Source organism: Hyla sarda, chromosome 1 (assembly GCF_029499605.1).
Source record: "Hyla sarda isolate aHylSar1 chromosome 1, aHylSar1.hap1, whole genome shotgun sequence".
In the NCBI taxonomy this organism is placed as follows: domain Eukaryota; kingdom Metazoa; phylum Chordata; class Amphibia; order Anura; family Hylidae; genus Hyla; species Hyla sarda.
This window is the reverse complement of record NC_079189.1, coordinates 436,449,137-436,462,263: the sequence shown is the minus strand read 5'-3', so window position 1 is coordinate 436,462,263 and position 13,127 is coordinate 436,449,137. Positions and strand designations below refer to the sequence as shown.

Genomic DNA, 13,127 nt, shown 5'->3' with positions numbered 1-13,127 from the left:
TTGAAATAGACATTTATGGAAAAAACTGGCTTTGGGTTGCAGGGCTGTGCAGTTGCTCATGTAGTGGACAGTATTTATTAACTGCGACTTTGTTAAAAAAAGGCGCAAAACTTTTGCGCAAACATTAGAAAAACTCTGAAAATGTAGACTATGACCAACTTGGCTTAAAAAAAGACAGGCCACAGTGAAAAGACTTTCACGCATGGGAAACCACTTATTTAGAAAGGAGTCCTGTTTTAGTATAGAGTAATCCAAATTAACTAACAACTAAGCACCAAGCAGGGTTGTGTGACAAAATTGTTTTTTGAAAAAGTATATTTTATGACATTGATATTTATTAACAGGACAGCAAAAACATCAGGAACATTTTTGATGATCTTACTAATTGGAAAATTACACTGTAGATTTTAAGCATTCTGTATAAAAATAGTTACAGTTGTCATCTATTGTGTTAGCATAGTGCCATGAAATACACTTTATACAAATGGAGTTGAAATGTTACTATGAACAATATTAATGAAGTGAACTGTTGTACAACCACCACTTGTGTCTTTGGCCTCCTTCACATCTTATAATGTGCCTATACTGTATATGGCAGCATAGCCATAAGGTTGAATAGATCAAATGTAGTTTGTTAGAGACACTTTGCTCTGCTTCATGGTGGTACAAGTTTCATTGGTTCGATGAAACGGCAATCTACTGCTATTCAATATCGCATAAAAAACATTTACCGCCATGAAGAAGACTAAATATAATCTTAAATAGGCAATTTTTAAAAATCTATTTATGCCTATAACTATTCAGTGGGAATGCTGCAGTATACATTTTAATCATTTTTGCAGTTTTTAGACATGTACTCACCATGTAGGCACATTTTAGATGTGAATGAGGTCTTAGAGCTGAAGTAATGATACCTATATCTCTTTAATGAACTGCTTTGCTAGATAACCATTAACAATGTGGTAAAAGAAGAGAACTTTGCTTTTTGAAGCAAAAATGTTCACTAAACCATAAGAGTTAATTCAAGAGTAGACACAGGCAGTAGAGGCCCCCATTAAAGAATCACTGGCACTTCAACAGCTTATCAAAGATCACCCTCCTTTATTTCTCCAGACAATCCATCTGTAACTGAGTGATAAAAGTCATTAGAATAGTCCCTTAAATGCTGTCTAATAGACAATAAAAAGCTGTTAGCTGCTGTTAAGATGACTGCATGCCCCTTACCTATGGGACCCATGTGCAGGTACACGTATATATATGTCCACCTCGGAACCAGTTCGATATTTGCAGAACAGAATTGTACAGAATGACTCAAAGCAGGTCACTGTATAGTCGCAGTAAAGACCAAAACTATGTCTGTAAATTTTCCTGTGCCTCATTGTCAAAGCAATCGTATCTTTGTGCAGTTTGCTAAAATCCCCTATGGAGCTTTCCCAACAGTAATCCCATTTTGGGGTAGAGGGGCCACAGTTCTGTTTGTTTTTTTCCCCCAGTTCCCATTAGCTTGTAAATGAGTAGGTGCTTCTTCTACTTTCACAACAGGTTTGCAGATCTGTTTTCCTGTAGTGTGAGGGATAGGGTCAGAATCTGATCTTGTCCCCAGACTAGACATCAGGGCATTTTTAGCAGCAATGGTGGTCATTGCCTTTAAGAGTACCTGGTTCCTGCTGGGACCTGATTGATTTACAAGTGATTGCATGGACCTTGCTTTCATTTGCCCATCCAGTTTAACCGGGATCTTTGTCTCTTGTGTTTCTTTACGATTGACCTTTTTAAAGACCTTTTTCCACTCAGGCCTTTTCTCGGCTTCTTTTGGCACTTCAGCTTCCTTGGGAGGGCAGTGGTGACAACAGGCCGTGACCTCTTTATGTAATGCTTGAAGTTCTTGGCCCAATTCCGTTCTCATAGCTTCAAGAGAGTTTCTCATCTCCAGCCGGAGTGCAGTTAGTTCTGTGTGCAGTTTACCCTCAAGCTCTGAGGCTAAACAGCTTGGGCTGGAGCAATGACATAATGTGGTGCTTTCCAGAGGCCCATTACGTTTGCTACCATCTAACTGGCTTTTAGTAGTAAGTTGTCCATTGGCTACTTTATCTACAAGCTCTAGCATTTGATTCCTAGGGCTGTGCTCTCTGATTTGTGCCCGGATTTGTCCTCTTAGTTGAGCCAGCCTTGGATGGCTTTTCCCCTTGCTGAAAGTTCCATTTTTCATGATTTTGCTTCCATCATCCTGCTTTCCTTGAGTAGTAGATTTCAGTGTCTTTATCTCCAGGTCCATGTCATTTACAGTTGTATGACTTCCTGAGCTCTGAGGGGAGACCGGTGGACTCTCACTCTGTGAGCCTTCTGATATAGTGTAAAGGAAACCAATAGTGCTGTGGTTTGTCATCTTGGTCCCGAAGCAGGGCTAAGTGTGCAAGCAACAGGCTCTCACATACGAACCCTTGCAAATCCTAGGAGAATTTATTTCACAGCTACTGTGGCAACCAAAAAGCACACCACACAATAAAAGTACAAGGTAGATCCCTAGAGAACCTGGGATTACTTGTTATGCTTTAGAGGCCTTAGAGGATGCAGTGCATGCCAAGCTGCACACTGTGCTGTAGATTGTACCACTCTGTCCCTTGCATTTCTTACAATATGACCAGTACTTTAATTTTGAGATCTTTTTCATTGTGGTAGTTTATCTTCCCTTTTCTTCTTAAATTTTACAGGTTTTAAGTTTATTGGTGAACAACACTTAGTGGTGTATTATAATCATACTTGTAGTTCATTGTCTCTATAATGCAAACATCATTAAAAAAAAATGATTAATAATATATATACACATACAGTCAGGAGAAAAAGAAAGTACACTCTCTTTATGTATCTGGGAATACACTCTATTTAGTTTTATCTATCTGCGAATAATAATAGAATATCTGGTCTGTAGATGGTCTCAAAATTAGGTGACATACAATTTAAGTGCAGGAGCATAATTAGAATCCTGTGGGCCACAGGGCAATTTTTTGGGCCCTCATACAGCTCCATATGCAGAAAAAAAAGCTATAGTGGTCAGAATTGAAAAATTTTATGCACACTTATTTTGTCAAAAAGTTTGATATTTTTTTTTATAAAGTAGTATGTGGTGCTAAATACAGTGGAGAAGTCTAATCAGCATAGTCAAGTCTGTCAAAGTCAGCGTTGGATTGCATAATTGTGTCCAAGTCCACTACAAGTCCCAGTGAGCTCTCAAGTCTCCTTAAGTCACTGGTCATCTCTTTGGGCCTAAACTGAGCTGTAAAGACTTTAACTGTCTGCCTCAGTAAAGCTGCCGTTGTTCTGTAACCTTGCATTGGAGTGATTATTTGCCCTGTACCTGGCCCAGGAACCAGTGGCCATACCTCGGGTGGTGTAGAGGATAACTACGCCCAGGCATCACGAATACTAAGGGTTAATAATATTTGCCCTAAGGGTAACAACATCTGTCCTTCTGTCACACTCTCACCACAAGTACAATAATAGAAAAACTATATTCATTTAGGTATCGTTTTAATCTTATTGACCCACTGAAAAAAGATTACATGCAAGTTCATTGTAAAGTACAATTAGTCCCACAAAAAACAATCCCTCATATGACCCAGTGGATGGAAAATAAAATAGTTATGTTTTTAAAAGGCGAGGAGGAAATATGAAAACGAAAAAATTAAAATTGGCTGTGTTCTCAAGGCCAAAATGGGCTGTGTCCTTAAAGAGTACCTGTCTCTAAATAAACTTTTCTAAACTAATTCAGGCTATGTTCCCTAACTACTCCAAACACCCCTTCCACCCTTAGAAACAATGTCAGAGCTTTAAAGCTCTGTATTTTACCTTTCTTCTTTCTCACATAGTGAAATCTCCCAGCAGAAGAAAGTGGGTGTTTCCCAGGAGACATGACACTACTGAAGCCTGCTGGGGGACCACTTTCGCCCTCACATTGTTGCAGCGCTGTGATGAATAGAAGACCTCAAGCTCTGTGCAGCAGCTTTCAGTCTGTGCTTCTTTCAGTGAGGTTCTGTTCAGCTTTTAGTCTGTGCAGCTTTCAGTGAGGCTCAGTGCAGCTGTCAATCAAGCTCAGTGCAGAGAAACACTTCCTGAGTTTGGTCTCCTGCCATTACAAGCAGGAGACCAAAATCTGAGATTTTGACTAGATGGAATGTGATCTTACTATAAATACATTTTTAGACAGCAAATAATACTAATATACAAGATACTAATATCACAATAGGTACCATTACCACAAAATAGGGACTTAATGATAAATTGTTACTAAATAGTGCTGCCATGCCATGACTAGTACCTTTACCACCACATAATGAGAGACTAATACCGTTACTGTTACTGAATAAACAACACTACACTAAGACCAGTATTTCCCCAATTTAGTGACCATGTAACAGTAAGGACCACCTCTACACAGGCTCTGCAGGCACTGTATAGGTGATTACAGTGCAGTTATATCTGGCGATTCATAGAAGGCATTTTCTCTTAGTGAATCACAGTGGGGCGTCTTTTCTGATTGGAGTCGTCACTTTTCCTTTATCCATCTGTCTCAGGTATCATAAAGCCTTCTCCTGGTTATGACTTGTCCCCACAGAATCTGCTGGACAAAGATTTTCAGGCTCCTCACCCTAGTGTTCTCCTCATCTATGTACAAACTTCCCATCTGTATTGCCCCACACAATAACAGTGTGCTACTCATATGGTAGTTAGGCCCCTGGTGCCCATATAGTTGTTAGGACCCTTCTTCTTGCACCCATATAATAGTTAGGCCCCCACACTGTGCCACCATATAGCTGTTAAGCTTCTCTATGTGTCCCAATACTGGGCTCCTTATAGTTTTTAGGCCCCAGGTTAAAGTCCTTACATGTTCCCTCATATAATTCAGGCTCCTCTATGTACCCCTACACTGTGCCCCTATATATTTATTTTGCCCTTTCATGTGGCCAAATTGTTTCCCCATACAGTTGTTTTGCCCCTTCATGTGTTCCCATATATGCCTCCATATAGTATTTTGGCACCTTTATGTTCCTCTTACACTGTGTCCTCATATAGTTGTTAGGCCCCATAAAAAAAAAATCTATTACACTGCTCCTACACAGCTCCTGTAGCTCCTTTTCTCTTCTTTGTGACAAGCTCCCAGTGCCTGCAGCATCACACAAATATACTGTCTGCACTGGAAGTCCCAGCTGCCTCCTGTCAAGCAACAGAAGAAGGATGCATGTGCAGATGGGAGCTCCGCTTGCCTGGGGATCCGAGGTGTCCTCCCTATGTGGACCCGATTGTAGTTGAACCCTCTGCATTCGCGATCATTATGCATGTTAAGGTTAACAACAATGCATTTATTTGTTTAACAATAATAACAATTCTTCATTTATATAGAGCACACAAATTCTGCAGTGCTGTACACTCAAATTGGTCTCTGCCCCTATTGGGACTCACAATCTAAACCTATCAGTGTGTGAGGAAACTGGAGTACCCGGAGGACATACACGCAAACACGGAGAGAAAATACAAACTCTTTGCAGATGTTGTCTTTGGTGAGATTTGAGCCCAGGACCCCAGCACTGCAAGGCAGGGCCGCCATTAGGGGGGTAGCACAGTAGCAGAAGACCGCTGTGTGAACAGCGGTCTCCTGCTTCTGGACGGACAGTATGCAAATTGCGTACATATTGAACGTACAGGCTATAGCATTTTCCGGCTCCTGTACGTACATTACGCAAATAGCGTACACAATGTACGTACATTGTGCTGCAGGCCGCGTGATGATTTCATTTCATCACGCAGTCTGCTGGAGAAGTCCCGCGCCGCTCCGGAGGGTGCTGACAGTCCAGCCTCAGCGCAGGATCGGCGGAAAGGTGAGTGGATTTCCTAACTGGGGGCATTACCTATGTGGAGACATTATTACATAAATGGGATCATTATTACCTAACTGGGGGCATTACCTGTGTGGAGGCATTATTTCCTAACTGGGGTCGTTACCTATGTGGGGGCATTTTTACCTAACTGGAGCACTTCCTATTTTGGGGTAATAATACCTAACTGGAGGCATTACCTATGTGGGGGCATTATTACCTAACTAGGGGCATCACCTATGTGGGGGCATTATTATCTAACTGGGGGCATTGTTACCTAACTGGGGGAATTATTACCTAACTGAGGGCATTGCCAATGTGGGGGCATTATTACCTAATTGGGGACATAACTTAACTGGGGGCATTATTATCTAACTGGGGGCATTGTTACCTAATTGGGGGCATTATTACCTACCTGGGGGACACTACCTACCTGAGGGCACAACCTACCTGGGACCACTACCTACTAGGTCTACTATCTACTGGGGGGACTACTCAGCTGGGAGGGACACTACCTACTACCTACTGGAGGCATTACCTGCTACGGCACTATCTACTGGGGGCATTACCTACTATATATCTACTGGGGGCATTACCTACCACCTAGCAGGGGCACAACCTACGTACTTCATATGTGAAGTTCGATCTGCCCCCTATACTTTAACATTGCGGTAAACTTTGACCCTGTGAGTCAGAGTCAACAGACACATTACAGCCAATCAGCAGCAGTCCCTCCCTTCCAGACCCTCCTACCTCTTGCACGGACGCCATTTTACCCTCATTCGGCATGCTGCAGGCTTAGGAAGTGGAGGGTCAGAGAAGCTGCTCCTGCTGTATAGGGAAAGCGATAGCTAGGTTGCTGCTGGGTGGTGTATTCAGGGTCCACTTTACTCCTAAAGCACTAGTCTAACATCTGCTTTAAGGACAGCACCCAAAAAAGCCCTTTTTAGGGCTCAAATATCAGTCTGTGTGTCTTGCAACAGCTGGAGGCACCCTGGTTGGGAGGGAACCGCTGGTTAAAAGGGGTACTCCAGAATAAAACTTAAGTTCCTTCAAGCAACTAACTACTACAGTATTCAAAGGGCTGAAAGATATCAGTTCGTGTGTCTTGCAACAGCTGGAGGCACCCTGGTTGGGGACCACTGCTTAAAAGGGGAACTCCACTGGCAAGCTTTTTTTCTTTAAAGCAACTAACTACTACAGTATTCAAAGGGCTAAAATATATCAGTCCGTGTGTTTTGCAACAGCTGGAGGCACCCTGGTTGGGGACCACTGCTTAAAAGGGGAACTCCACTGGCAAGCTTTTTTTCTTTAAAGCAACTAACTACTACAGTATTCAAAGGGCTGAAATATATCAGTCCGTGTGTTTTGCAACAGCTGGAGGCACCCTGGTTGGGGACCAGTGCTTAAAAGGGGAACTCCGCTGGCAAGCTTTTTTGCTCATTGTCACACTAGTGCAAATCATATTTGGTGTGACAGTTGTGCAAATTAAAAAAATATATACCTTTTTTGGCTGTTAAATAAAACCAGTCACTGTCAGTTCACGTCACAGTTGCCATTTTTTTTTGCCTGCAGGGCAAATTGTGTCACCCTAGTGCAAATCACATTTGGTGTGACACTTGTGCAAATTTAACCAAAAAAATGACAGGCAGAGGAAGGCCACCCTGCAGGGGCTGTCGTGGTGCTGGGATTCCCTTTGGCCCTAGAATGGCCAGTGTTCAGAGGCCACGTACCCTGAACCCCAAAGTTCTGAGGACTTAGTTGACTGGCTATCACAAGACACCCAATCTACTACAGCTTCCGCTCGGAACCTTGACGCACCATCCTTCTCTTCCTCTAGCTTAGCTTCGGGCACCTCTCATGCTACCACTTGCCCGCCTGCTGCCACCACCAACACTAGCACCACAGCAGCTTTACTTGATCCGTCAGAGGAGTTATTTACACATCAGTTTGTAGACATGAGTGATGCACAACCATTATTGCCAGAGGATGTAGTTAACAGGGATATGTCTCAGTCAGGCAGCATTACACACATGGACGTACGGTGTGATGATGATGTTGTACCCGCTGCTGCTTCCTTTCTTGAGGTGTCAGATAGCGGTGAAGATGTTGATGATGATGATGATGTGTCCGTGGATGCCACGTGGGTGCCCACTAGAAGAGAAGAAGAGGGGGAAAGTTCAGATGGGGAGACAGAGAGGAGGAGGAGACAAGTTGGAAGCAGGGGGAGGTCGTCTCAAGGAGCTAGTGGCACAGTCAGAGAGCAGGGACGCCAATCAACGCATGCTGTTGCCACCACCAGAATGCTGTCATCGCAGAGCTCAGCAGTGTGGCTTTTTTTTTTGTGTGTCTGCCTCTGACAACAGTGAGGCAATTTGCAACCTGTACCAGAAGAAACTGAGTCGTGGGAAGTCCAACACCCACCTAGGCACAACTGCTTTGCGAAGGCACATGATGTCACATCACAAATGCCTATGGGATCAACACGTCAGTACAAGCAGCACACAAAGTCAAAGCCGGCATCCTCCTCCTGGTCCAGCATCTTCAGCCAGTTCAACCACTGCTGCCCTCCTTGCCCCCTCTCAACCATCCACCTCTCCGTCTCTCGCCTTGAGCAGTTCCTGCTCATCTGCCCACAGTCAGGTGTCTGTCAAGGAGATGTTTGAGCACAAGAAGACAATGTCTCAAAGTCACCCCCTAGCCCGGCGTCTGACAGCTGGCTTGTCGGAACTGCTAGCCCGGCAACTTTTACCATACAAGCTGGTGGAGTCTGAGGCCTTTAAAAAATTTGTAGCCATTGGGACACCGCAGTGGAAGGTACCCGGCCAAATTTTTTTTCCACAAAAGGCAATCCCCAACCATTGTGCAAAATGAAATTATGGCATGTCTGGCACACACTGTAGGGGCAAGGGTCCATCTGAGCACTGATACCTGGTCTGCAAAGCATGGTCAGGGCAGGTATATCACCTACACTGCGCATTGGGTAAACCTGGTGACGGCTGCCAAGCATGGAATGCGTGGCTCTGCAGAGGAGTTGGTGACACCGCCACGACTTGCAGGCAGGCCTGCTGCCACCTCCTCTACTCCTCCTACTCCATCCTCTTCCATAACATCTTTGGTCAAGTCCTCTTCCACTGCTGCGTCTTGCTCCACAACACCGGCACCCCCCCAGCTCCCCAGGTGCTATTCCACATCCCGGATACGGCAGTGTCACGCCATCTTGGGGTTGACTTGCCTCAAAGTGGAGAGTCTCACCGCACCAGCGCTCCTGTCGGCCCTGAACGCACAGGTGGACCAGTGGCTGACTCCACACCAACTGGAGATCGGCAAGGTGGTTTGCGACAACGGAACAAAATTGTTGGCGGCATTGAGGTTGGGCAAGTTGACACATGTGCCGTGCATGGCACATGTGTGTAATTTGATTGTACAACACTTTGTGCTCAAGTACCCAGGCTTACAGGATGTCCTTAAGCAGTCCAGGAAGGTGTGTGGCCATTTCAGGCGTTCCTACATGGCCATGGCGCACTTGTCAGATATCCAGCGGTGAGTGAAACAACATGTCAGTGAGGCGGTTGATTTGCGACAGCCCGACACTTTGGAATTCAACACTCCTAATGTTCCACCGCCTGCTCCAACAAGAAAAAGCCGTCAACGAATATTTGTATGACCGGGGTGCTAGGACATCATCTGCGGAGCTGGGAATTTTTTCTGCCACATTACTGGAGGCTCATGCGCAATGCCTGTAGGCTCATGCGTCCTTTGGAGGAGGTGACAAACCTGGTCAGTCGCACCGAAGGCACCATCAGCGACATCATACCATTTGTTTTCTTCCTGGAACGTGCCCTGCGAAGAGTGCTGGATCAGGCAGTAGATGAGCGTGAAGAGGAAGAGTTGTGGACACCATCACCACCAGAAACAGCCTTATCAGCATCGCTTGCTGGACCTGCGACAACGCTGGAAGAGGATTGTGAGGAAGAGGAGTCAGAGGAGGAATGTGGCTTTGAAGAGGAGGAGGAAGACCAACCACAGCAGGCATCCCAGGGTGCTCCTTGTCACCTATCTGGTTCCCGTGGTGTTGTACGTGGCTGGGGGGAAGAAGATTATACCTTCCCTGACATCAGTGAGGATGAGGAAGGGGACATAAGTAGCTCGGCATCCGTCCTTGTGCAAATGGGGTCTTTCATGCTGTTGTGCCTGTTGAGGGACCCTCGTATAAAAAGGATGAAGGAGAATGAGCTGTACTGGGTGTCCACGCTACTAGACCCCCGGTATAAACATAAAGTGCCTGACATGTTACCGCATTACAGCAAGGCGGAAAGGATTCAGCAGGTCCAAAATAAATTAAGAAGTATGCTGTACACAGCGTATAAGGGTCATGTCACAGCACAACAGGGATCTAACAGGGGAAGAGGTGAAAGTAATCCTTCTCCTCCTCCCACGAACACGCCGGCAAGGACAGGATGCTGTACAGACATGCTGTTGATGGAGGACATGCAGAGCTTTTTAAGTCCTACGCATCGCCACAGCCCTTCGGGGGCCACCCTCAGAGAACAACTTGACCGACAGGTAGCAGACTACCTGGCCTTAACCGCAGATATCGACACTCTGAGGAGCAATGAACCCCTTGACTACTGGGTGTGCCAGCTTGACCTGTGGCCTGAGCTATCCCAATTTGGGCTCGAACTTCTGGCCTGTCCCACTTCAAGTGTCCTGTCAGAAAGGACCTTCAGTACAGCAGGAGGTATTGTCACTGAGAAGAGGAGTCGCCTTGGTCAAAAAAGTTTGGATTACCTCACCTTTATTAAGATGAATGAGGGATGGATCCCGAAGGGACTGACACTGGGTGATACATTTGACTGAACAAGGCCTGATCAGATGAGCTGCCTTGGGCTAAACATGGTCCACACGCAGCTGTATTTGAACTCTGAATGCCAGATGACTTGTGTGACTTATCCGCCACCAAGTAGGGTTCAAGCCGCAATGTTTTAGGGCACTTTCTGCATGGCGAAACAAACAGACATTTTTCATCCATGTGTGCATGCCTAATTTTTCTGGCCTCTGCTGCTGCACTTGTTATGGTGCTGCAATTTTTCTGTCTGCTGCTACAGCTGCGGCTGCAACAATACCCAATTTTTCATCCATGTGTACATGCTTAATTTTTCTGGCCTCTGCTGCTGCACTTGTTATGGCGCAGCAACTTTTCTGGCCGCTGCTACAGCTACGACAATACCAAATTTTCCAGCCAGGTGTACATGCCTAATTTTTCTGGCCTCTGCTGCTGCACTTTTTCTGGTGCTGCAATTTTTATGGCCGCTACTACAGATGCGGCTGCTACAATACCAAATTTTTCATCCATATGTTCATGCCTAATTTTTCTGGCCTCTGCTGCTGCACTTGTTATGGTGCTGCAATTTTTCTGGACGCTACTAGAGCTGCGGCTGCGACAATACCCAAATTTTCATCCATGTGTACATGCCTAATTTTTCTGGTACTCTCTGCTGACATCTCTGTCCATTTTAGCAACCGTGGATATTAGATGTATGCTAAGAGTAGCATGGTGGGGGCCTTGGGTTCAAATCCCACTATGTGCTGCCTAATATGGGGGAATCTTATGTGCTGCCTAAAGGGGAGCTCTAACTATGTGCTGCCTAAAGGGGGGATCTAACTATGTGATGACTAAAGGGAGGCTCTAACTATGTGCTGCCTAAAGGGGGGATCCAACTATGTGCTGCCTAAAGGGGGCTAAAGCACGTTATTCCAAACCATTTAGGAATTATAGGTTATTTATGCCCTTTATGGATTAAAACGAGACTCTGCATCAACTATGTCATTTTCCATGGGAGTTTTGCCATGGATCCCCCTCCGGCACGCCACAGTCCAAGTGTTAGTCCCCTTGAAACAACTTTTAAATCACTATTGTGCCCAGAAAGAGTCCCTGTGGGTTATAAAATTCTCCTGCCCATTGAAGTCAATGGCAGTTCGCCCGGTTCGCAAACTTTTGTGGAAGTTCGCCTTCGCGGTTCGCAAACCAAAAATTTTATGTTCGCGACATCACTACTGCCACATATAACATCAAGAAAAGAAGCAAGAAAGAAGGCTGGCAGCTATAAAATGATGCACTCCAACAGCCAAAAATCTCATGAACAATCAATCTTTATTACACAAATTACACATATAAAGAAGAGAGTACACAAAATCATTTAAAAACGATAAAACTGGTTGAGGAGTGTAATCCTACAATGCCCACCCTGTACAAGGAAAACAAAAATTGAACCCAACGAGGAGAGGCAGGCTGTCCTGAACATAAATAATTGCATAAAACCATATACCAAAGGTGCCCCGCAGAGCCTCTATATAATCTATCTATCTATATGCCATACACACAGAATACACCAAATAAACTGCCATATAATCCTCTAATCATAACAACAATAATTGCAATTGTATGTAAAATACTATAAGCCTGAAAAGAGAGATAGATGCAGATAAAAATTAAGATTCATGTGCGATAGATCATAAATATCTCCCATGGGGAACTATGTCTGGGTCAAAGTCAGAACTGCCTGCGTCTCAGTACGGGGGAAGAGCTGACCCCACGCACTCCGCCTCCAACACCGGGGGCTTGCTCAGGAGTAATGCATAACTCTTTCCATTTGTATTTATATTATTTTACTGACAAACATCTGTTAATTACCTTTGTCTCGTGTTTCCTGTGTGGGTCTGTTTGGTCCGCACCGTCGGAACTATAGTTCCGGAAGTATCTTGCATCACATGATCAACCTCATCCAGTGTCAGGGCTATACTCTGTGTTATATGAAAACGAGGCACTTTGTAAACTAGAACGAGGCTTGGTTTCCCATGTTCACCTTCGTATATATATGAAAAAAAATTATTGATGATGATGGAAATTGGGGGGCTGTTTAATCCATGCTTGATGAGGCAAAATTTAGGCCGCAATTTGAGGAGCAGTTATACTACTAATATTGCTTACTAGTATAAATCTGTATGCAGGATGCTCCACCTATAGGCAATTGCAAGTAGTAGCTGATGGTCTATAGGACTCCTTAACCCCTTCACGACGAGCGACGTACATGTACGGTGCTGCGAAGTGTCACTTGGCGCGCGGCGACGTACATGTACGTCGCTGGGTTCCGGGAGCGCCGCGTCAACGGTAGCGGTGATCGGGCCGGGATGACCACTGTTATCTAACAGCAGGCATCCCGCCACATCGCCGAGGGGGATCCTAAGACCCCCCCC

General features: G+C 45.0%; 1 protein-coding gene across 1 annotated transcript; it reads right to left on the bottom strand.

Annotated features, from left to right (window-relative positions):
- Window positions 1-355: 355 nt before the first annotated feature.
- Window positions 356-12,610, bottom strand: LOC130309402 (uncharacterized). The gene is made up of 2 exons (XM_056552320.1): window positions 12,565-12,610; window positions 356-2,776 (listed from the first exon to the last, which is right to left on the bottom strand). The coding sequence occupies exon 2, from the start codon at window positions 2,384-2,386 to the stop codon at window positions 1,421-1,423; it is 966 nt and encodes a 321-aa protein (XP_056408295.1). The 5' UTR covers window positions 2,387-2,776; window positions 12,565-12,610; the 3' UTR covers window positions 356-1,420.
- Between the last annotated feature and the right edge of the window lie 517 nt (window positions 12,611-13,127).

Excerpts from the sequence above, each read along its gene's own strand:
- LOC130309402 (XM_056552320.1), bottom strand. The coding sequence starts at position 2,386 with ATGACAAACCACAGCACTATTGGTTTCCTTTACACTATATCAGAAGGC.